Consider the following 26,279-nt stretch of genomic DNA (forward strand, 5'->3'; position numbering starts at 1 on the left):
TTGCGAGTTGCAGCCTGTCAAGGGTTTTGAAATTTGAGTCTTTAAAGTGGTTTCCTTTTTAAAATGCTGCTAATGGGGTGATTTTGGGAGGAATACATTTTCTTTTAGTTATCTGCGTCACCTCATGCAATCCTGTCAATTCTACATTTGCAATAGAAATATGAGTAGGTGGTGCATGGTGCAGCGCAGAACCACTCTCCCACAATTCCCCAGCCTCACATGAAAGAAAATTGAAGAGCTCCTCGCCCAACTTGCAGAATATTGTAGTTGTAAAAACATTTCCTGCTCCCTCTGGACTCATCCTTTGCTTTCTAGTTACAAAGCACAGGAGCTGTGAGTGTCGTCGGTAATCGCTGCGGACAGCTCCTCCTGATGCACGTAAAATCAGTATAGTAGGATGATTCTGGTGGGGGAGGGGAAGACGGATCGAGGAAACGTAGATTGTTAATATTTCTACTGCCCGCTCAGACAGCAGCAGAGTAGACGGTGTGGTAGCAGTGCTTGTGCATGCGCAGCGGCATCATTGGGGGTGCCAGGTGTTCAACCTCCACCTATCCTGAGGAAAAGTCATCACTATCTGTAACCCAGGCAACCCCTTTAACGGGAAAACTCCTTTACCCAATTTTCAATTTAGGCAAGGGTGGACACATCTGTATGTCTGGCAACCTTGGCTGTACACGTGCACCACCCAGTCACTGGCCTCAATGGCGATGTCTGCATGTATGACACAGGACTGCTGATGGGTGCATGTCTTCACTGCAGGACCCCCTTAACAATTCTCAGTAATTAAGTTTTTCCCTTTCATCCTCAATGACGGCATACCATGAGAGATGACCCGCCTCCATCCAGGTAGGGACAGGAAGAATAAATTTGACCCTCCTCCGGCTCCTCCTCAGTCTCTTCCTGTCCCTTCCAGGTGGGAGACGAGTTATTCCTCATGGCAGCTACTATGGGTCCGGGTCTATGGAGGCAGACAGAGGCGGCAGTTTTTTTTGTTTTACATTTTATTGCTTGGAAACATGAGGGAAGCAGGCAGCACCCGTTCCCTAGTTGGGTTTCTGAGGTGTCGGGGGGTCCGCAAAGTACCGGGCATCTGCTCCTTATCTCCCGCTCTGCGCGTCGGGCGTGGAGGTCCATGTGGTGATCGGACACTCAGTGTGTTTCTCCGGTCTTGTGCGCGCTCCCTGCTGCAACCTGATACTTTCGGCTCATGCGATGACCTCACAGGAAGTTGGGTGCATTCCACATGCATTCCAGCAAAGACTTCCGGTATGCGTGACATGCACGGAGGGGGCGGAGCTTAATTTGGCACGAGGATCAAGGCTCTGATCTGAGGTCTGCAGGTAAGGAATATTTAAAAGGGACTAAGGTATTACAGAGGCCTAGCAGTATGTCTGAACTGGGGACAACCCAGATGGAGACCTCTCTGGTGCCTACTGTTGTAAGTTACTCTAACTTGGGGGGATGCTGTATAGTTTTACCTATGCTAACCCCCTTGTTACCTCTGTCCTCTTCTCTCCTTGAGTGCATGCAGAGCGATAAAGATAGCGCTCAGAGAGCTAAAGCAAATCCTAGAGTTAGGAAGTGTGTGATATGTTCGGTAAAATTGCCAGAGGCTTGTAATATGAAGCTCTGCAAAAAATGTACTGCCAATATGGCAAAAGATTTGGTTCCCTCTATTAGGGAAGAGTTAAGGGATGTAATCATAGAAGAAATGTGTTCTGCCCTATCTGAAAATCCCGTGGCCGTTCCTGGTCCCACTACATCCAAATGTAGAGACTAGAGATGGGCGAATTTCTCAAAAAATCGATTCTGCCAGCTCACCAAATTTTTCGAAAAAATTTGGTTCGATTCAAATTTATTCGTGGTGAATCGCATTAAAAAACAGCTATTTCCTGGCTGTAGAGAGCCTTTATAGTGGTGTAGAGCACTATGCCTTGCAGTAACATGCATAGGGAGTCTGCTGTGGTAGTGAAACAATACTGTGAGTCAGTATGACATGTAGATGACAGGTGTCGCTCTTAGAATCACTGCACACTTCACTTATTTGAGCAGTTACAGGGCCAAAACTGACCAAATAACTCAAGTGTGAACTCAGGCTTACAGGTCAATGTTCGCGTCAAGAAGAAGCGCACTCCTCCTTTTACACCATTGTCAGCCGATTCCACATAGTGTAGGTGTCTACAGAACCCGTTCTATTAAACACTTATACAAGTAGAGCCCCCCCCCCCCAGACAGAGTGGAGAGGGTGTCAGCAGTAAGTTTGTGTTGACGCCACTGATTATTTTGCCCTTCCTGTCTGTGGAGCATCCGCCTTCACTCGGTCAGCATTTGGGCAGTAATTCATCAGTATTGCTTAAGCCCAAAAAAACAGGAGTGGATCCAAAACAGAGATGACACGTGAATGGAATATTTGCATGTCTTCTGTGTTTTGTACCCACTCCTGCTTTTGGCTATGAAGTCAAAAGCCAATTCTGATGCAAAATAGGGACCATGTCATACAGGCCTTACAGCTGTTACACAGACAGGATTCATTGTGCGTCTCATTTTTCCTTCCTTGTGACAGATCAGAAGAAGGGTCAAATAAAAGATGATGTCATCCAGGGCCGAAAGGCAAAATAGTGGCCCAGTCATGAAGTGGGGAGGGTGGAGATGGCGGCAAGAGCATCATCAGGAGGAGGCCACAGGGTGGCACAGTGACAGTGTGGAGGTGGCAGCAGCAGCATCAGGAGGAGACCACAGAGTGACACAATGGCAGTGTGGAGGTGGCAGCAGCAGCATCAGGAGGAGGCCACAGGGTGGCACAATGGCAGTGTGGAGGTGGCAGGAGAAGCATCAGGAGGAGACCACAGAGTGGCACAATGACAGAGTGTGGAGGTGGCAGCAGCATCAGGAGGAGGCCACAGGGTGGCACAATGGCAGAGTGTGGAGGTGGCAGCAGCATCATCAGGAGGCCACAGAGTGACACAATGACAGAGTGTGGATGTGGCGGCAGCAGCATCAGGAGGAGGCCACAAGGTAGCACAATGACAGTGTGGAGGTGGCAGCAGAAGCATCAGGAAGAGACCACAGAGTGGCACAATGACAGAGTGTGGTGGCTGCAGCAGCATCAGGAGGAGGCAATGACAGTGTGGAGGTGGCAGCAGCATCAGGAGACCACAGAATGGCACAATGACAGTGTAGAGGTGGCAGCAGCATGAGAAGACCACAGAGACAGGTGTGTGACACCCCCCCCCCCCCCCTTGTCTGATACTGACCTATCCTAAGGATATTCTGATCAATATCTGTAGCCTGGAAAACTCCTTTGACTCTAGGTGACGCAATTGAATCTTTACTGGTCATATTGTCTATTATTTGAACCAGTACCTAACATAGTGGCCAACAATTACCCATATGCTAACAAAATGTGAAAAGGTGCCAATTTTACATATGGTTTACTTAATGCAATGGGCATTAATGGGAACATGTCATCCAGTTGATGTTGTGCAGCATAAAGTAGTGACAGATATGCTAAATTCAGTGTTTTGTCACTAACCTCCTATTATAAAGTGGTTTCCCAGAACTTACTGTATAATGTTGGCAACCCACGCTGGAGAATAGTCAAGCACTACCATGGAGGAGTCTGGCTTACTCATGAGCTCCCATCCACCTTCTGCAGTTTTCTAGTATGGAAAGTCTGCTTTGAGTGGGCAGACTCTTCTCTGGCATATGGGCAGATTTAAATCCGTTTGCTATCCCTACTGTAAAAATGGATAGGTCTTCTGGGGGAAACTTAACCCCTAGTTGGGAATAGCTCCTACAGGAGAGTGTTACCATCTGACGATGATGTCATCCTTTTCACCACTGTGTCTGGTATTGGCCACCTAATATTTATTTGGTCCCCTAAATGCCATGGGTGTGTGCCATTGTGTGTTTTTATGTAAATATAACTAAGTAAAATCGGCAGATGCTACAGGAGTGGATATTAAAGAGTCGTTTCATGCAGACCGAGCACATGGCACTGGAGAACGAGAGTGGAAAATTTAGAAGGCAAGATGGGAGGGATGAAAACCTCAATCTCATCGAGTACGTGCATAGCCATGGAAACAGCCGTCCAAGAGTGTGTGTCATAGTGACAAAGGTGGTGGGAGCCTGTCTCCTAGAAACCACAAAAATGCCAACAAAAGGTACACGTTTATCTTGCCGGCCCGACCCTCAGCTGCTGAGCCTTTGTCTTCTCCTTTAAAGCATTCTCTCTGTTTGTGTGGACACTGGCGAGGAGAACAGATGTTTCCAATGAACAGAAAATCATTTGTATTGCGGGGATTATCTGCAAAGAAACATTTTATATTCTAATTGGTTTCTTCCTATAAGCAGGGACATTTAATAATGACTGGACCAGTAACAGGAAAAATATATAAAAAGGGCTGAAAACATGAACGTGCACGGCTCCGACTGCTGATAACATACGATATGCACTAAAAACAGCAAACAGTTCATACTGTACATTCAGTTATATTCAATTCAAGGTGTGGGCAAATCCTAAAGCATATCCACAGGCTATATTACATATACGTTTGGCAAACCTTTAGCATTGCATTCCTACTAAATTTCTCTTCTTGTGATTGGAACCATTTCCTTGACTGGGCCCGAAACCTTGAAATACGTGAGAAAAAAAAAAGACAAAATAAAATTGGCCGCACTGTTTCTGTAATATGCAAAAAAAAATCTTGACAGCAATCCTGCAGAGAACACAGCGGTGAATGGCTGAGGCTGCTAGTGAATGGCTGAGGCTTAACCAATTTTTGTGTTCTACTGAAAAGCGACCTGGGGATAGAGGCTGTACATTCCCTTCTGTGGGCGATCACATCAGGAAGCTGTTCTGCACAGGCGATGGGAGCACAATAGAGGGTGCCTGCGCGAGAGTTGTAGCATCGATGCGATGTCAGAGAGAAGAGAAGAAGCCTGGGGAGGAGCACTTGGACACTTTGAAAATCAAAGTCTTCCCGGCTGGGCACTTGGCAGCCATTTTCAATGAGAAGTTAAAGGGGTTGCCTAATGTCAGCAAATGGCATTCATCAGGTAGAGAAAGTTAATAAAAGACATTTAATAATGTATTGTGATTGTCTATATTGCCTCTTTTGCTGGCTTGATTCATTTTTCTATCACATTATACACTGCTCGTATCCAGGGGTTACGACCACCCTGCAATCCAGCAGCGGTGGTCGTGCTTGCACACTATAGGAAAAGGCGCCAGCTTCTCTGATTACCAAGACTGAAGGAGTACGCATAGGAGAGCACTTGTTCCTATAGTGTGCAAGCACGACCACCGCTGCTGGATTGCAGGGTGGTCATAACCCCTGGATACGAGCAGTGTATAATGATATAGAAAAATGAATCCAGCCAGCAAAGGAGGCAATATAGACAATCACAATACATTAGTAAATGTATTTTATTAACTTTCTTTACCTGATGAATGCCATTTGCTGACGTGAGACAAACCCTTTAAAATTAGTTTTTTGTACATTTTTATATATATATATCACAAAAGAAATACAGGTATGTTTAGAATGTTGTTAGCATTGTTGGGTATTGCTGGTACTTCTATTAATGAAAACGTGCTGACACACTCCCTTTAAATCTTGACCTGATCCTGACTGAAACACAGTTTTGATGCCACAGGAAGGAATAGGGCTGAACATAGAAACATAGAATGTGTCGGCAGATAAGAACCATTTGGCCCATCTAGTCTGCCCAATATACTAAATACTATGGATAGCCCCCGGCCCTATCTTATATGAAGGATAGCCTTATGCCTATCCCATGCATGCTTAAACTCCTCCACTGTATTTGCAGCTACCACTTCTGCAGGAAGGCTATTCCATGCATCCACTACTCTCTCAGTAAAGTAATACTTCCTGATATTACTTTTAAACCTTTGCCCCTCTAATTTAAAACTATGTCCTCTTGTAGCAGTTTTTCTTCTTTTAAATATTCTCTCCTCTTTTACCTTGTTGATTCCCTTTATGTAGTTAGAAGTTCCTATCATATCCCCTCTGTCTCGTCTTTCTTCCAAGCTATACATATTAAGGTCCTTTAATCTTTCCTGGTAAGTTTTATCCTGCAATCCATGTACCAGTTTAGTAGCTCTTCTCTGAACTCTCTCCAAATTATCATTATCCTTCTGGAGATATGGTCTCCAGTACTGCGCACAATACTCCAAATGAGGTCTCACTAGTGCTCTGTAGAGCGGCATGAGCACCTCCCTCTTTCTACTGGTAATGCCTCTCCCTATACATCCAAGCATTCTGCTAGCATTTCCTGCTGCTCTATGACATTGTCTGCCTACCTTTAAGTCTTCTGAAATAATGACCCCTAAATCCCTTTCCTCAGATACTGAGGTTAGGACTGTATCACTGATTTTATATTCTGCTCTTGGGTTTTTACGTCCCAGGTGCATTATCTTGCACTTATCAACATTAAATTTTAGTTGCCAGATTTTTGACCATTCCTCTAATTTTCCTAAATCCTTTTCCATTTGGTGTATACCTCCAGGAACATCAACCCTGTTACAAATATTTGTGTCATCAGCAAAAAGACACACCTTACCATCGAGGCCTTCTGCAATTTCGCTGATAAAGATATTAAACAATATGGGTCCCAGAACAGATCCCTGAGGTACCCCACTGGTAACAAGACCATGGTCTGAATATACTCCATTGACTACAACCCTCTGTTGTATGCCCCTCAGCCACTGCCTAATCCATTCAACAATATGGGAGTCCAAGCCCAAAGACTGCAATTTATTGATAAGCCTTCTATGTGGGACAGTGTCAAAAGCCTTACTAAGGTCCAGATAAGCGATGTCTACTGCACCTCCGCCATCTATTATTTTAGTCACCCAATCAAAAAAATCAATAAGATTAGTTTGACATGATCTCCTTGAAGTAAACCCATGCTGTTTTTCATATTTCAATCCATGGGATTTTAGATGTTCCACAATCCTCTCCTTAAGTATGGTTTCCATTAATTTCCCCACTATTGATGTCAGGCTTACTGACCTATAGTTAGATTGAATCGAGTAATTCGACACAAAAAAATCCTCGATGCAAATTTTGGGCATCGAGGATTCACTTGTGTCATGTGACCACAGAGTGGGAGTGAAATGCTTGCTAAAACTCACCGCTCCATGGTCACCCGCCGGCCCGCACCACGCTGCACTTTCAGCCCTGACACATCGTCCGGACATAGTGCATGTATGCGTGCATTATGACCCGACGCTGTGTGACGTCAGGACGGCGCGGGGAGAAGGCGGAGGAGCTGTGGAGCGGCGCCCCTACAGGAAAGGTAAGTACTGGCACTTAGGGGGGAAAGCTGATGGCACTTAGAGGGGCAAGCTGGTGGCACTCAGGGGGGCAAGCTGATGGCACTCAGGGGGGCAAGCTGATGGCACTCAGGGGGGCAAGCTGATGGCACTCAGGGGAGCGAGCTGATGGCACTCAGGGGTGCGGGCTGATGGCACTCAGGGGTGCGAGCTGATGGCACTCAGGGGGGCGAGCTGAAGGCACTCAGGGGGGCGAGCTGAAGGCACTCAGGGGGGCGAGCTGATGTCACTCAGGGGGCGAGCTGATGGCACTGGGGTGGTTGCAAGCCTATGGCACTGGGGTGGTGGCGAGCTGATGGCACGGGGAGAACTGATGGCACTGGGATGGGGGAGAGCTGAAGGCACTGGGGTGGAGGAGAGCTGAAGGCACTAGGGGAGGGAATGAAGCTGATGGCAAGGGGGGAGAGCTGATGGCACTGGGGGATAGTGGAGCTGATGGCACTAGGGGAACGAGCTGATGGCACAGGGGGGAGGAAGCTGATGGCACTGGGGGATAGTGGAGATGATGGCACTGGGGGTAACTGATACATTTTGGCTGATCGCACGGGGGAACGAAGCGTGTTGGGGACTGATGGCAGGGGGTCTGATGAGTTCTTATAAAGGAAAACAGTCTATTAATTCATTTTTTATTATTAGATTACTCGATTAATCGTAAAAAATTATTGGTAGAATACTCCATTACTAAAATAATCGTTTACTGCGGCCCTACACAGGAGCTTACCTGGCTGAAATACACTTGTGATATCACAGCAGCTTACCTAAGAGCAGGCACTAACAACAGAGGACTCATGTTTATATGTAAACACTCCTAGATAAGAATAGCCGTGGAGAGCCAGAAACCATGAGCTGCAAGACATTCTGCTATTGTTCTAAATGTATTTCTAGTAGTAGTGAGGCCACGTGCATGTATATTTAGTAAATATGTATGTGCAGTATGTGTGTATATGGGCACATACAGTATTTTGAAATAAGGATTTTACTGTCAGTCCGAGCCTTAGTTTGATATTCCAAGCTGATATAAAAAGTGAGAAGACGTGTATGGTGGTGTAACTGCAGCTTTATTACAGCCATCTGAAACTGGGCTTTGGAGGATTAGGAGACCATGCCACCGCATGTTAAGAGTATATATATGATTTTGGTCAGAGTGATCTGATGGAAATCATTCAAGATTGTGACTGTTGTATTTATGGTTAGTGAAACAGAGGATGACAGCACACATCTTGAGGATTTTGACTAACTTTGGAACAATTTCAGTGAGAAAAGCACTACAGTTTTGGTAAAATATCTTTGTATGTAGTTGGTGTGAGATTAAAGGGGCTGTCTGAGATTTTGATATTGAAGGCCTATCCTCAAGACTCCTGCCGATCAGCTGTTTGAGGAGGTCATAGCACCCCAGTGAGCGCTGCAGCCTCTTCCTATGCCAATGACGTCACATGGCCTAGTTGCAGCTCTATTTCCATTCAGTTGAATGGGCATGGGCACAGCCACTCTACAATGTATGGCACTGGACGCTGCAGCGCTGACTGGAGGGTGGTGGCTGCTTCAAGTAGTGGATCAATGGCAGTGGTGGGTGTCCGAACCCCACCTATCCTGATGATAAACCATCAATATCAAAATGTTGGACAACTTCTTCAGACAAGAATGTTATATTTTAATAGATTTAGATGACTGGCTTAACTGTGCAAAATCATGTTTTGTTATATTTGCTCACCTTATAGGGATTGTCTTGTTTATAATACCTATTTTAGTACCATGGTATGAAATTCTCATTATTACCTGTTGATGACCCCATATATAAGCCGGAGCAGAGAGCAGCTACAAAGGAGGGAATCTATCCACCCCTGCACTCCAGAATTTTGGCTTCAAAAATTCTCAAACTTGTTGGGCTTAGGCCCCTTTCACACTTGCGTTGTTGGATTCCAGCAGGCAGTTCCGTTGCCGGAACTGCCTGCCGGATCCGGAAATCCGTATGCAAACGGATAGCAATTGTTTCCGGATCCGTATGCGGATCCGTGTGACAAATGCATTGCAATACGTCTCTCCGGTGTCATCTGGAAAAACGGATCTGGTATTCATATTTTTCACAGATTTAAAGGTCTGCTCATGCGTAGACCGGGCGAACGGATCAGTTTTTCCAGAACACTTTGTACCGAATCCGGTATTAATATATTTCAATGGAAATTAATGCCAGACCCAGCAATCCGGCAAGTGTTCTGGAACTTTGGCCAGAGAAAATACCGCAGCATGCTGCGGTATTTTCTCCGGGCCAAATACCGTAAAAGGGACTGAACTGAAGACATCTTGATGCATCCTGAATGGATTGCTTTCCATTCAGAATGCATTTGGACAAAACTGAAGCGTTTTTTTCCGGTATTGAGCCCCCGGAAAACTTTAACGCTAGTGTGAAAGTACCCTTACTTGGTCAAAAATTTTGCAACATTTTGCATAAGTTTTGAAATGTGGGAGGAGAAGTGGGTCTGGTTAGCTACAGTATGTTAAATAATTTCAATCTAGATTAGTCACTGAATAGAAGGAGCAAACTCATTCTAGTGGGGGAGGTGGTGTTAAAAAAGTGGAGTAGCATTTCTAGAAAAGAGTGTTAGGTTTACAGATGCACCAAATTTAACAAACAATGCGCAACATTAGATAAGTTTGCCACAAAGTACATCAACATACAAGCAAGAAAATGTGAAATTTTTAAATTTTATTTTTATAATAAAATCTCCCCAAAGAGTAGCTATCACTCTGGAGGACTCAACTTGTCCATGCATTGGACGGACAGTCCAGTGATTTAATTGAGCAGGGTGCAATACTCCCTTTCCCCTGTGGTGTCGCTGCAAATAAACACTTGCTGCCGGCCTGTGCAGTAGATTACAGCTGATCACTGATCACCCCCTGATTTTATTGTGTGGGAAGGGAATCCTTTCTAAAAAAAAAAAAAAAAAAAAAAAAAAAAAAAAAAAGGGTTGTGCAAAGTGGACAACCCCTTAAATCAGGAAAGCTGGGTGCCATGGTGAAGCAAATAATTCATTTCCTTAGTTCAAGCAGTTGTGTCACAAAACATATTCTACATTTTTCAAACCAGCACCTGAGTCTGAACACTTATAATTGCGTACAATTAAAAATTTTATAAGCCAGTGAGCAATTCAATAAAATGTACCTGTATAGCGCTACCTGCTGTTTGTTATTTTCCTTATGTTTTTTCCGTCTCACTGAGCTGGTCGCACATGCTCAGTTCAACTGCCATCAGGCATACGTTTTGTTAGAAGCTGTAGGGAGAAGGCTGTAGCAGAAAGGACACAACCCCTGAGCTGCCAGGCTGAAGATAAGCTAGCAGAGCAATTGGAGCAATGAATGGGGAGATCTCTGGATCCATGTGAGGTCCAGGGCTGGTTCTAGCTTTCTTAGAAAGAGGTTGTCGTGTCCTGTATAATGTCTCATTTTCATTTTTTACATCAGTCATGGGATAACCCTTTTAAATGTTCAAATTCTCATATAAGACAGATGTATAGACTTAGATCATTATTTTTGGCGTTAGCTTAGTGTCCGTGAATAATATATGAAGGCACCTCAGATCTGTTTGAAATGGCAGTCGGCGGTGTTGATGGATTGTCCACACGACCTTTGTCTCCTTGTCCAAGCAGTGAAGGACCTTCCTCCTAGAGAGAATAAAGGGTGAAATGCTGCACTCACTGTATTTCTGGGGCTGGTGTCTGACATTTCATGGGTAAGAATAGAAGCAGCTCAGAGTAATACAGCTCCATGGATCCGCTCCATGTAATAAATAGCCTCTTTATTCGGCTTTGAAGACACTACATGATTAAATGGAGTTAAATGGCCCCGACTGAGATCTTTTTATAGACCCTATGACTAGAGTTTGCATTCAATCTAGCTAGTAAACAAATTAGCAAGACATTTCAGTACCATTTGGTATCTGTTATACGGCTTGATCCTTCCAGCCTTTGGTAGAACAGATGTAGATCTCCAATAAATTATAGACTAGACTCTCAACATGTAGAATATGGTTACCTTTTAACACTTGCAATGCAGTGATTGCCCTCTTCATACATATTCTCTTAAAGGAGCTGTCCCACAAAAAAAAACTCTACATTTTTAAATAGTCTCCAGCGAAGCTAGCTTTGGATGCGTCATCCGAAGTCGCTTCGTTCAAAATTTCAGAAAAATACTGTACAGAGATTGGTACAGTATTAAAATGTATGCGCTGCGATGAGCCGAAGTCAGTTGTTCACAAAGTCGCGCGTGACTTTGTTGAATAACTTCGGTAATTGATTTTTAAAGTGGAAAACCAGGCCGTGCTTTCATGCTATAAAATAAAGCACCGGCCTATGTGAGCTCCCACGGTCCCGGCCACCAGAGAGGCAGACATATTTTGCTAAAGCATGCAAGCACGGGCGCCACTGCTGGATTACAGGGTGGTTGTAACCATGGAAACGAGCAGTGTATAATTTGATGGAAAACTTAATCCAGCCAGCAAAGGAAGCAATATGAATAATGACAATACATTAGTAAGTGCCTTGTATTAGCTTTCTCTACATGAAGTGACTAAAAAGAAAAACTTTAAGGGGTGGCTAAAGGTGATGATAGAGCTGTGAGACTAATTGTTCCACCAGAGCATGGTGAGAGTTGTCATTTCATGGCAGGAGGAAGGCCACAAACTGCCTATTTCCGTCTTAGACACAGATAACTCCTACGTTTCCCTCTTTAGGTGGACATACCTGCAAAGGACATTGACAATGGCTTGTCCAGAGGTGGACAACCCTTTTTCGGTCTATGCTGCAGGCTCCTATAGATGATGGATGTTGTAGTTCAGCAACTGGACACTCTCCATTTCCCCGTGTGTTTATGTTGCAGTCACTTTACTGCTTAGGGTGGGTTCACATCAGCGTTATGGATTCCGTTATGGCTTTCCATTATAACATCACCTTGGTGGCCCTATTTCAAGTTTTCACTGTGTATTCAATTACCCCTTAATTCCACATTTTTGTTCCCTGTACTGCTTACTTTTACCTGTGCTTAAAATAGGGTTGCTAGGCATGGTCTGTCAATGTGTTGATAGACGGAGCACGCAGCGTGCAGGCTCACATTACTGACAGCCAGGGACTGTAAGTAAATGATTAAAGCCAGGTCCTCCCCAGCAGCTGAGAACAGTGCCTGGGCTGTGTGCACTTCTCCCTGTCCCTGCGCTTGGCAGACGCTCCCTCACTCAGCAGAGCTGGAGAAAGCAGTGTTGAACCAGCGCACAACAGGGAAGGGAGATCTGCCATCTGCTCAGTGTATAAATGAAAGCAACATGTGGACCCCTTTGTGCTGCAGGAGATTAACCCTTTAGGGGGGAGGGCTCTGGTTACTGACACTTTTGGGGGGCTATTGTTACTGGCTAGTGCATGTGAGGAGCTCAATGCATTGCGGGTAGTGAGGGCAGGCGGGATTAGCCTCAGGGTGAGGGCAGTGGCGGCCATCTTAACTGAATAGTGAGATTGCAGTTTTATGCAGACTGGTTGCTAAGGGCTGAATCTTATTAAATATGGGGTAAGTCAGTCTAATAGTAACTGATTCTGGAATATCATGTTATTAGTAACTACATATATGAAAATTGAAATTAGGATCTAAATGTGACAGTTAACCTTTAAGAGGCATTCCGTTTTGATGCTTCATAATACAAGTCTATGAGCAGCATAACGGATCCATTATGCAGGAGTCCAGTCCTGCATAACGGAAACCAGGACGGATCCGTTATGCTGCCCATAGACTTGTATTATGACAGAATGCAAAACGGAAGCCTTTAAAAGGCATTCCGTTCTGCTTTTCGTCATAATAGAAGTCAATGGGAATCATAACAGATCCGTCCTGGTTCCCGTTATGCAGAACGGACAAAAAAGTCCCGTCCACAGGACTTTGTTTTCCGTCTTGCATAATGGGAACCAGATGGCTCCGTTAGGCCTCTTTCACACGGGCGTCATGTTTTTGGCTCGGATAAGATGCGGGTGCGTCGCGGTAAAATGCACGATTTTTTCACGCCAGTGCAAAACATTGTAATGCGTTTTGCACCCACGTAAGAAAAATCAGCATGTTTGGTACCCATGGGTTAGATGTTGTGTAGATTGTATTATTTTCCCTTATAACATGGTAGTAAGGGAAAATAATGCATAGTACAATAGGGCTGGAGGGGTTAAAAAAAATAAAAAATAATTTAACTCACCTTAATCCACTTGATCGCGCAGCCGGCTTCTCTTCTGTCTTCTTCTTTGAGGAATAGGACCTTTGATGACGTCACTGCGCTCATCACATGGTCCATCACATGATCTTTTACTATGGTGATGGATCATGTGAAGGACCATGTGATGAGCATAGTGACGTCACCACAAGTCCTTTTCCTGTGCACAGCAAAGATGAAGACAGAAGAGAAGCCGGGCTGCGCGAACAAGTGGATTAAGGTGAGTTAAATAAAATTTTATTTTTTTTAACCCCTCCAGCCCTATTTTACTATGCATTCTGTATTAAGAATGCTATTATTTTCCCTTATAACCATGTTATAAGGGAAAATAATAATGATCGGGTCAATATCCCGATCGTCTCCTAGCAACCGTGCGTGAAAATCGCCCCGAATCCACACTTGCTTGCGGATGCTTTCGATTTTCACGCAGCCCCATTCACTTCTATGGGGCCTGCGTTGCATGGAAAACGCCCAAAGAGGAGCATGCTGCGATTTTCACGCAACGCACCAGTGATGCGTGAAAATCACCGCTCATCTGCACAGCCCCATAGAAATGAATGGGTCCGGATTCACCGCGGGTGCAATGCGTTCACATCATGCATCGCACCCGCGCGGAAATCTCGCCCGTCTGAAAGGAGCCTTATGATTCCCATAGACTTCTATTATGACGGATCAAAACAGAATGCCTGTTTAAGGCTTCCATTTTGACTTCCGTCTTATGGATTCTGTTATTTTCCATTATAATTATGTTATAACGGAAAGCCATAACAGAATACATAACGCTGATGTGAACCTGGCCTTAGTCATCAGAAAAAATGTGAGGTCTCAAGTTGAAAATTTAGCAATGAGGAGATCCCAGGGACAAAGCGAGGAGCCTGCCAGGCACTAATAAAACAGAACATTGTGAGATTTAAGATTACATTCTGGGAACATTCTTACATCCAAGCTGCGAGGCTCATGTTCAGTTCCACATTAAACAGACTTCATTTAATTGAGCGTGTAACATACCTGGCTCTTATCTGGATAGCGTCTCGTTATAAGAGACTAACTTCTAGTCTCCAATTTCAGTTGACTGATTTCCCTTTTTTTTTTCAAGGGTAATAATGTAACTTCGGATGAATTCAAGACCGATCAGCATTTTAGAAGAAGCTCCTGAAAACAATGTGGGAGATTTATCAAACTGGTGTAAAATAGTAACCCATAGCACATAGCAACCAATTAGATTCCACCTTTCATTTTCCAAAGGAGCTGTGAAAAATGAAACGTGGAATCTGATTGGTTGCTATGGGGTAACTAAGCCAGTTCTACTTTACACCAGTTTGATAAATCTCCCCCAATGTATGTATGTGAATGTATAAAATGTCCTACAATTCAGTCATCAGCTCTCCTGACAGGCAGTGTCAGACTGGGGTTCCTGGGGCCCACCGGAGGAAATTATTCTTAGAGCCCCATCCCTATATCATCAATAATGTTTATTAGATTTTGATTCAAAGAAACAGATCTTAGTGGCAAGGGTAACTGGCTCCAAAGGCAGCTCAACATGTTTTTTTTTCTCCTGGGCCATTGGGGCCCACTATGGGATCAGAGCCTGGGCCCACCGGAGGATACTCTGATACTCTGGTGGGCCAGTCTAAGCCTGCTGACATATCAGTAATTACTTGTATTAATCATAAAATAAATATGGCACAATGTCATTTGTGCATAAAAATTGGCGAATTTTTAGGCTTCTCGACACCAGAAAGTGGCAAAAGTTGTAGACTTCAGTTTCTGGCATGTGGCAGGGCAGAGATGCGCCTAATTTATTAAGAGGCATTGACCATTGAAGTGGTCCCTCAGATGCTCAATTGGGTTCAAGTCTGGAGAATTAGGGGGCGGACATTTCTAGTTGTGTGACTTGTTGCATTGTCTTGCTGGAATATCCCGTCCATCCTAAGGAAGACAATCAGCATGTATGGGTGTGCGTGATCTGCAAGGATGGATTTATATCCAAATCGGTTGAGAGCTCCTTCCACATGGATGAGTGGGCCCAGAGAATGCAGTAAACATCCTTCGGCCCCATACGCAGTAGGGTTCATTGAACTGTTGTTTTAGACACACGTCTGATAGCCCCCTGGGTGATTTTGGAGGTGAGCTGCACCACTGTAGCCCGTCGTTCTGCCCTAGCGCACCTTCATAGCCGACGTTCACCTGTCACATAAATTGCACGTGGTGCTCCAAAGCTTTACATACGTTCTCTCTCTAGTACTTGTCTTTGAGTTTCTCTACAGATGTCTACAAATCCATAACTTTTACAATATGTGCATTTTTGGAAAACAAATTTGATCATTTCAATTTTTGTTTTGTTTTGACAGACAGTGACATCATCCCACCTGACTGTGTCCGGCCAAGGTCTTTTACTGCCATCCCCCGCCCATCCCTAAGAAGAGAAACAGAAGACAGTCGCCTGTCCATCAGCTTGTGTGACCTGAATTTGCAGGAAGAAAACTTTCAGTCCATGACAGCGATGTGCCCTATTCCACAGAACTCTCTCAACTCACAGCATTCCCACTTACTTCCATCACAGCTGGAGAGTGATCTCCGCTTTCATCCGCTCCGAGGCGCCCATATCAAGACTTTAGATGACCAGACCGTGGCCAGGCTGGAGCACTCCCGAGAGGAACGGACTTTAGTGTTTACCAATAGATCACTTAGAATAAATGAAACCATTTTTGTCAAGATAAACAAATCAAATTCATCAAGGTCCGGTAATCTGTCTTATGGGGTGACGTCGTGTGATCCCAGCACATTGAGACCAAGTGACCTTCCCTATAATCCAGAGTCATTGGTCGACAGAAAGGAGTTCTGGGCCGTCTGTCGAGTGCTGGTTCCTCTTCAGAGCGGGGACATCTTGGGGTTTGTGATAAACACAGAAGGAGAATTACATTTGAGTCATAATGGTGTCAGTACTGGAATGCAGGTCTGTGTGGACTGCTCACAGCCTTTGTGGATGTTCTTTGGTCTACATGGAGCCATCATGCAGATACGCATACTGGGTAAGAGATTTATTTTGATCCCCTCTAATATCTATACAAGCCCTGCCCTAAGCCCCCTGCTAATAAGACCTGGTCTCTAGTTCAGAAAAACAAGGGGGAAGATTTATCAAAACTAGTGCAAAGGAAAACTTGTCCTTCGATCATCATCCAAATATTTATCATAGACCGGTACAGGCCTCATCATAAATTAGGCGCATCCTCTGGCAGTCCGTGCGCCTAGACTGAAATCTACAGCACCTCCGAGCTGCCGTCGATTTCAGTTTTTCTTTTACGCCAGAAAACTGGCATTAAAAATAAATATGCCGAGGGTATCGGCACTGTCCCCCCCGTTGCTATGGCACTTCTCGGAAACACAGGGTTTGCAAATTTTTTTACACAAGGAAACGTAAGTTTTTTCCATAGGCTGCAAAAGTATTTTGTTGCAGTCTATGGTATAAGCACTTAAACGATTAAATGTTCAAGCTCCCTAGAAGGGGGAGCCAAAAAATAAAGTAAAAAAGCTACAGCATGCAGGTAAACTTGAAAGAGAAAGCACAAGGACTGCTAACCCTTCAAACAGCTGATCCCCACCGATCTAATATTGAGGATAGGTCATCAATATTACACCACTGCACAACCTCTTTACAGGGGTTGTCTCACCTCAGATATTGCAGGCTCCGTTCAAAAAATAGGGGAGGATCCCAGAGGTGGGACCCGCACCTATCGGACATCGGGGGCATATGGCTAGGATATGACCTCAATGTCTGAGGTGAGACAACCCCTTTAAGACAAAATGTCAGTAAGTAAAGACAAAACCCTGCCACTTAGGAAAACTAGAGGAATGGTCAAAAATCTGGCAACTTCAAAAATCTGGCAACTAAAATGTAATGTTGATAAGTGCAAGATAATGCACCTGGGACGTAAAAACCCAAGAGCAGAATATAAAATCAGTGATACAGTCCTAACCTCAGTATCTGAGGAAAGGGATTTAGGGGTCATTATTTCAGAAGACTTAAAGGTAGGCAGACAATGTCACAGAGCAGCAGGAAATGCTAGCAGAATGCTTGGGTGTATAGGGAGAGGAATTACCAGTAGAAAGAGGGAGGTGCTCATGCCGCTCTACAGAGCACTAGTGAGACCTCATCTGGAGTATTGTGCTCAGTACTGGAGACCATATCTCCAGAAGGATATTGATACTTTGGAGAGGGTTCAGAGAAGAGCTACTAAACTGGTACATGGATTGCAGGATAAAACTTACCAGGAAAGATTAAAGGACCTTAACATGTACAGCTTGGAAGAAAGAAGAGACAGAGGGGAGATGAGAGAAACTTTTAAATACATAAAGGGAATCAACAAGGTAAAAGAGGAGAGAATATTTAAAAGAAGAAAAACTGCTACAAGAGGACATAGGTTTAAATTAGAGGGGCAAAGGTTTAAAAGTAATATCAGGAAGTATTACTTTACTGAGAGAGTAGTGGATGCATGGAATAGCCTTCCTGCAGAAGTGGTAGCTGCAAATACAGTGAAGGAGTTTAAGCATGCATGGGATAGGCATAAGGCCATCCTTCATATAAGATAGGGCCGGGGGCTATCCATAGTATTCAGTATATTGGGGGCAGACTAGATGGGCCAAATGGTTCTTATCTGCCGACACAGTCTATGTTTCTATGTTATCAACAAGCAGCAGTGAGTAGTATGCGAGAGCTCTGCAGCATCACTTTAATAATGCAGTCCCCTTCTTATATTATGTACAGGGTCTGTTACAGGAATTAGTGGATGATAATGAAGGCTGATAACACGATACTGGTCAAAAACTCGTAAAATGAGAGCTGGGGGGGTAGAAATGTGAAAAAGCATAATTTAGCGTGCAATATTGTGGAGGAGACATGCATGAGACAGGATGTGACCACGCTCACCAGGACCACAACAAAGATCCAGTATCTCACAGTTTTCACTGACATCTATATAAACTGGTGTAAACGTTACTGCAAGGACAAAATGATGCTGCCAAGAGTAACAAGAACGTAGCTTGGGCAATCTGAGTGGTACCTGTGGGCAACAGCAGCTGTCCCCACCTGTCCCCAATGTCAGAGATGTTATAAACTCTACTGTTTTCCTCTTATATATATGGAAACTATCACAGTGGTTACAATGGAGGCACCAACCCTGAGTCGTGACGTTTTTTTAAATACGATTATTGTCACCAGCCTAACATACAACATACACAAGCATGAGATTGGTCTGAACATACGTGTCATGGTCTGTCAGTATGCACGTGTTACCCATGTTAATGATTGATTACTGGGATATGGCAGACACCGCCTGTGTAGCCATGTCTAATATGATCCATCTGTCCTGATTCCATTTTCATTGGACCAGTTGCCGCTTTGGATTACTCACAAAGACGCTTTTTTCACGTGAATATCAGTCAACTACTGGAAACACCACTGGAAGGATTTGCGGGTGACATGACAAATGACATATTATATTAATTATATACGTAGGTGATGATACTGCATAAAAGTACCTTATTTTATGGTGTTTATAGTGGATGTATGAAATCATATTAGCTGATAAATGCAGACAGTATCTGAGGCTGGACTCCAATGCCAATTGTCCAAAAACCTATAATATATACCTATAGTATATTGTACTGTGCCTTTTGGTGTTTCCCATGTCTGTGTAGAGGCTCATATAGAAGGTGCTACGATACCAGTTTGATTTTAGAATTAATTTAGGGAACCTGTCAGGAGAACCATGCCACCTGAAACATACGCAACATCATTAGACAGGTTCCATCATTAGACACAGGGGCATAGCTAAAGACTCATGGGCCCTGGTGCAAGAGTTCAGCTTGGGCCCCCCTTCCCTCTGTGCTTTGTGGCCAAAAGGCAGGGAAGCACATAGCCTTCCTGCAGCCACATTTTTGACCTAACCCCTTCCCTCCAGCCAGAGGTGTAACTTGACCAGCATGCACTTTCTATGATACTGGTGTCTTCTTATGCGCACAAGGCTCCTGGGCCCGGTAGCGCCTGCTACCTCTGCACCCCCTATAGCTATGCTCCTGCTGTGTTTTACTCTACATTTCAGAGAAAACATAGTTTAAAAATGAGACTGGAACTTGAAGAAGAGTCATGGAGCCTTGCCGACTTCTCCTCACCTGGCTCAGTTTGATAGGTTTCTCCCTATAGACAAAGCTAGAAGCGAGCTTTTCCCCATTCTCAGCTCATTTTTAAAATGTTTCCAATGAAGTGCTGCATCATAGCTGTTTGTAATGAGGGAGCCTGTTGGGTTTTCTCCTGACAGGATCCCTTGAAGAAATTAGAATTTTTGACTTTGATGGGTATTCCCGTCAAAAATATAGCATATCCACAGGGTTTTTGCTGAAAAAGTATTTAAATAATAAATCTGCTGCTTTTCTTTTCAGGATCCACACTAGCAACTGATCTCAGAGAGCCATCAACTCCAAGCTCTCCAACATCAGTACCAAACAGCCCAACAGCCCTGTTCAGTGGCAGCTCCGATCCGGTGCTAAACACTAGTGGCCCGGGAGGCCTGTGTAACTCTATAAATGGTGAGTGCTGACTATAAACTAGAAATATTTTGCTTCTTATTTGTTTAAATACCCTTTTGCTTGGAAACTAGCATTTGCTAAGATGGCGCTATGACAGTTTGGTTTTGTGTATCTGGGTCTGCATAGTGTTGGGTAATGAACCTACCAATCATGGGAGAAACGTGTTAGGACATTCTGCTGCTTGAACAATCCGTAACTTTTAATTATTTCACCCATTTGTATATTTTTTTTCCCATACATGTATCAGTATACTCCTCTCTCCCCATTGAGTACACATACTCAGGAGCGTAGCTATAGTGGAAGCAAGGGAAGCAGCCGCTTTGGGGCCCGAACTCAGAAGGGGTCCACCCATGAGGAAGACTAAAAGATTTTATTTTCAGGGCCCCCTCAATGCCATTATATACAATGACCGTATATACAGTGACATATAGTACATATGTGTTGGAAACTGGTGGAGCTGCTCCCGGGCCTGGTCTGAGAGAGCGATCTTGACTAGCCACATGAGTAGGGGTTGCAAAGGGGAAGGGGGTTGTGAAGAAGTTGCTGGGAGGCCGCCCAGTCATTTGTAGTTATGCCACTGCACATACACGTTTGGCAAGTCAGGGTCTCACTCCCCTTTTCTAAAATTCACATGCCCACCAATCGCTTGGTTAAAGTTGATGGACTTATGTCCTTTTTCATCTGTATTAGGCTAGTTTCACACTAGCGGCAAGGAACTCCGGCAGGCTGTATCGGCGGGTCAACAGCCTGTCGGATCCGCGCTGCCGCTAGTGCACGCGTACCCCCGGACTACCGCTCCGGCCCCATTGACTATAATAGGGGCGCGTGGGAGTTCCGGCGGCAGCACAGCAAACATGCCGAGAGCGGACGGAATAAAACTATGACATGTAACTATACACCATGTTTAGATCACCCCTGTAGGTCTGATAAGTGTGTGTGGTAAGGACAGAGGTTCGGGTTGCCCTTATCAGGGCGGATGCCCTAACTAGGTAGGTTGCAGCTAGGGCATACTAGGGACAGCTCTCCTAATGAGCAAGTTTAGTGTTTTTAAAAAAATTTGGAAGCTAATATGTTTTTATTTACCTTTTTATTTATCTTTGAGACTAAAGGTCCTTTTAGACGGGACAATTCTTCAGGTAATTGTCGGGAAGGAACCATTCATTCCCAGCCATTGCTCTAGCCCATACAGACTCATTGTTTGCCGGCAGCAGAGCGTTTTTAGACACCATGGCAATTTAGGTGCCTACACCAACAATTCAATCACCTGATGAACAAGCGTTTCGCTCGTACATCAGGTAATCGGCGGCACCCTTACACTGCTAGATAATTCGCTAACCAGCATTCCTATGAATGCTTGTTAGCGATTATCTGGCAGATTCTTGGCCCGTGGAAAGGACCCTTAAGGCCCCCATACACATTAGAGTATTGGATGACAATCCAATGTGTATTGGAAGTTCTCGACTCTTCCCTGATAGATGATGGTAAGAGAATGAATATTGTTGCCCAATCCTTTTGTTCTCCCTGGAGATAAGCCACCACCAGAAGGGCCTGGCAGAGGCTTTCTCTTCTCTCTCCACTGAATTGAATGAAATGTAAATAAAAAAAGTGGTTTCATTTACCTTCAATACAATGCAGTATTCCCCCTTTTAGATAAAAATAATGTTTAAACCTTTTAGGTTAAGGCATCTATGATATGATAGTTCACCAATGTACATGTTCATGTATTTCATAAGTCATAACTTAAAGATAAGAAACTCTATAACTTTGAATTAAAGAATGTAATAGACTTGACTTCTAATGGCTTCTGAGAAATTGTGACTTAAGGGTGTAGTTTAATATATTCATGCAGTACTAGAGAAATGTACTATTGACTGAAGTAGTAACCTCTGTAATGTTTCTCTACAAAATTCCCATACAGGAACAGCTCCAAACTCCCCAGTGAGCATGCCCGAGTCACCGATCTCACCATCTGTCTCAGGATCCTGGAGCGATGAGTGTACCATCTGCTATGAAAACCTGGTGGACACGGTCATCTACTCTTGTGGACATATGTGTTTGTGCTACACATGTGGCCTGAAACTTAAGAAGATGAACAATGCCTGTTGTCCTATCTGCAGACGTATCATCAAAGACATCATTAAGACATATCGCAGCAGTTAGGGCAATCAAGAAGCTGTTTTCATCTAAAGCAACCTTTTACAATTTTTTAAGATAATCTTGAAGAATTCAAATGCACTTAAATCTGACAGTGTCCATAATGTTTCAAACACTAAAGTCAGCGATTCTGGAAAACAAGATATCAGGGAAGCATAGTCTTGTGGTCATCCATCATTCTTTTGAATACTTTGTATGGAAGTTTGATATGGATCACTGGAGCTTTTGGATTTTTTCATAATCTGAATTTAGATCTGGCAATCATATTGAAAGAAGTTGGAGATCCAGTTGGAGGCCAATTATTATAACCAAGAATATTAAGCAATACCACCAGACGTTCTCAAAAGTTTGTCAGAAGAGACAATGATATTTTCATGGTGTGTAGGTGTAGATAATGGAAACTTTTTGTGTTGAAAATTACCGCGTAGCGAGGTTTGAGCCATAGTGGGTATACCAATGTTTTTTATGTCAACAAAAATTAATAGTGGTACATATTTAGATTAAATATGTGATAGCTTTGCTCTATTACAAAGTGTATTGTGCTGCTCTTGTAACTTGTACAATCCATTTTCATAAACAGCAAAAGGTAGATGAACAATAGGGTAATTGCGACTAAACAAATGTTTTGTGTCCCACTTCACCAAGTTACTTATCATCCCTGAAGTGCTGATGTTTTTCCTAATCTAACCAAACAATTGGGGAATTTAAAGGGGTTTTCCAAGAGTTAAACATTGAAGACCTCTCCCCTGTGTAGGCCATCAACGCCAGATCGGTTCTGGCTCTGACTCCTTTTACCAGGGCTTTTACCAACTAATGCACTCAGACAAGTTCTGTAAGCTGTTCATAGTATACCAAGAAAAGCACCGTCCATTGTATAGTGGCAATGGTTGGTAATGTAGCTCAGTCTCATTCACTTGAATGGGACTGAGGTGCAGTAAGGTCATGTGACCGATGAATGTGACAATCAATGCCCCTGCCAACAGCAGATTGGTGATGGTGCCAGGAGTTGGAACCTCACCAATCTGATATTGATGACCTATCCTTAGGATACAGTAACACATCGATATTTATGTCCCGGACAACCCCTTTAATACGAAATAGAAATCAGAAAAACACGAGCTACTTTTCCCAAAAAATTACTTTGACCAAATCATTTTAATTAGTAACTGTTTTAATTGCTGTATGAGGATGGCGGATGGAGTCTTTTATCAATTTTTTGTACTTTCTAGTTTTTGTTTTTTTTGTACTACAGAATAGATGTGATTATGTGACAAAAACGTAGTCAGTAATTGATAGGCCAGATGTATGCTGATACTGCTCACCTGTGGATGTATAATTTATAATATATTTTTTGAGTTGGCACTGTGTATGAATTTATGTATGACTAAGTAACTCAGCCTGGAAGTTGGGCAGGTGTCAAGTACACATTTTCAAAAAGTTCCTCTTAATGTCACATATATAAGTCCATCACAAAAAGAAGGTGAGCAGTACTAATTCCTAAAGTTAAATTGTGGTAATGTACATTTTAAGTGTATGGCCACACGAGACTGTCCCCTTAAAAACCTGTAGCAAAATCTGCATTTGTTGCATGCGAATTTGCTGCAGAGTTTGCTGCGGGGTTGCCATAAATTTTATCCTTTTCAAATTTGCAGCGGAAATCCACAGCATAATTTAACATACTAAGATTTAAAATCCGCACTGCATGACGATTTATGCATCCATGCAGAAAGCTGTGGATGTGCTGCATGCAAATCCATCCTGTGGGGACATACCCTAAAGGCTGTGGTTATTGATTTTCTGAAAACCTGATTAATGTAGAATCAAGTTTTTTTTGGATTGAATGTCCTTTATGAGGACCAAGGAAAATACATGCGACCCATTGGCAGGGGCAGGTTGGCCATAGATCCTACAGGGAAATTTTTCGGTGGGCCGATGCCCAGAGGGCCGCCTGAGCCCATCTCACGGCTGGGTACATAATGATCGAATTCTCTTAGACTTAAAGGGGTATTCCCATCGCAGACAATGGGGGCATATCGCTAGGATACGCCCCCATTGTCTGATAGGTGCGGGACCCGCACCTACAATGAGAACGGAGCAGGGAGAGCTGTGGCTGGAGGAATCCGGGGTCGATCCACCACCAAGCACTACTCCCCGCTGCTCCCATAGAAGTGAATAGGAGTGCACAGCGCACGCGCGGCCCCTGCTCCCTTTCATTTCTATGGGGCAGATGGAAATAGCCGAGCCGCCCCGTTCTCATTGTAGGTGTGGGTCCCAGAGGTATATTCCCACATTGTCTGTGATGGGAATACCCCTTTAATTAGTGTAGAAGCATCAAGTACTTGAGCACTTGACCAACCGCTGTGGGTACACTTCTGAATTCAACTGTACCGCCATGCTCAGGATAGTCATACAGTTAAGTACTGTGGCAAGGCCAACAGTATTGTGTGCTGCACTATGGCATTGCTGGCCCGCCTACTTCTGTTGTCCTTGCCTACTTATGCTGGCCCTATCTACTTGTATTGACCCACCTTCTGTGTTGGGCTGCTTTTTTTTTTTCCAGGGCCTCTTTAAGTTCCCAGTCCGTCCCTGCCCATTGGGGCATGTTTGCTAAGACTGGTGCTCTGTCCAAGTGGTGCACCACACTGTGAGAGTAATGTCTCGTGTTTCTTAACATGTCTTCATATGGTTTCACCTTGTACTAAATATTTGTAGTGAGGAAAGGGATAGAAAATACTAGTAAATTTGATGCACGGCATTTGGCTATAAAGAACCTTTATGCCATAAAGCTGAGATTAAAGGGGTTTTCCTCAGGATAAGTCACCAATATCAGATCAGCGGGGGCCAACTCCCAACAACTATTTGAACAGTGTCTGGTGAGTGCCGAAGCTTCTGCCTAGGTCGGTGACATCACATTCGCCGGTCATGTGGCCAAGGCGCTGCTCAGTCCCATTCAAGTGAATGTGGCTGTGCTGCAATATCAAGCACAGCCGATATCCAACATACGGAGCTGTGCTTGGTAGGCTGTGAGGATGCCGCGGCACTCACTGGAGCTCTGCGGCCTCCTCAAACCGATCTGAAGGATAGGTCACAAATATCAGAATTTTGGAAAGCCCCTTTTATGCATTGATAAAGCCCTCCCATTGTTACATTTCTGTAGTTCATGGCTTTCATGTGGTTACAGTCCTGTGCAAGGTTCAATGGTGTCTCCTGGTTTTCAAAATTGGTAAAAGGAAAGGAGCCATATCTAGACAAGTATAAAAAGGATTTAAAAAAATGTAGACACTTTAATTCAGACATCATTTTTAGATTTTTTTTTTTATTAACTACGCTTCTGATAATTGTTAAACAAAAGGATATTACTGCAATAAGACATCAATGGTTATCCCAGACAGCCATGAGTCTGGAATGTGTAATGGTTTTACTAGACCATTCAAGAGTATTTTTTATTTAAATCTGTGGGTTTATTTGTTCTCTAAGGAGGATATTTTGCCAATAGCCTTGAGCAGAGTAGTTACTGTAATGCATTGTATGCCTGTTTTCATCCCAGATTGCTTTTCCGAAAAGGCTTATTTTAACCCCCGACATCATTCACTATTATCTTCAGAAATTCATTCAGAGAAGCAAAATGTGAATGTGCCGTTTCATTCCGGTACACTTAGATCCAAATATTATGACCAAACACAAACAGAACTATCTACTCCTTGCCCTCAGATTCCACTAAGGTTCCTTATGAAACAGTCTCAAAGTGATAACCTTCTTCCTGTACACATGGGTTTCAACAGACAATCGCCTCCATTATTTTAATCTTTTCCATCTTTACTATTGAACATGCAAGAAGGCATCTTAAAAATGTAGCTGGTCTAGTTGAGATTTCAAAAGAATTGCCCAATTGATGCCCAGAATACATGAAAATAAGCCAGAACCCTACAATACCTTAGACTA

At 43.8% G+C, this 26,279-nt stretch overlaps 1 protein-coding gene across 2 annotated transcripts in view; it reads left to right on the forward strand.

Annotated features, from left to right (window-relative positions):
- Positions 1-24,183, forward strand: part of NEURL1 (neuralized E3 ubiquitin protein ligase 1) — a 291,834-nt gene extending 267,651 nt beyond the window's left edge. The window contains exons 4-6 of one of the 2 annotated variants that reach the window (XM_040437455.1): positions 15,950-16,630; positions 20,037-20,183; positions 22,102-24,183. In XM_040437455.1, coding sequence (XP_040293389.1) covers positions 15,950-16,630; positions 20,037-20,183; positions 22,102-22,343 — 1,070 coding nt within the window. In that variant the 3' untranslated portion in view covers positions 22,344-24,183. The remainder of the gene's footprint in view (positions 1-15,949; positions 16,631-20,036; positions 20,184-22,101) is intronic. The other variant, XM_040437456.1, reaches the window with a different exon arrangement.
- The last annotated feature ends 2,096 nt before the right edge of the window (positions 24,184-26,279 follow it).

This window comes from Bufo bufo, chromosome 6, assembly GCF_905171765.1.
Source record: "Bufo bufo chromosome 6, aBufBuf1.1, whole genome shotgun sequence".
Lineage (NCBI taxonomy): Eukaryota > Metazoa > Chordata > Amphibia > Anura > Bufonidae > Bufo > Bufo bufo.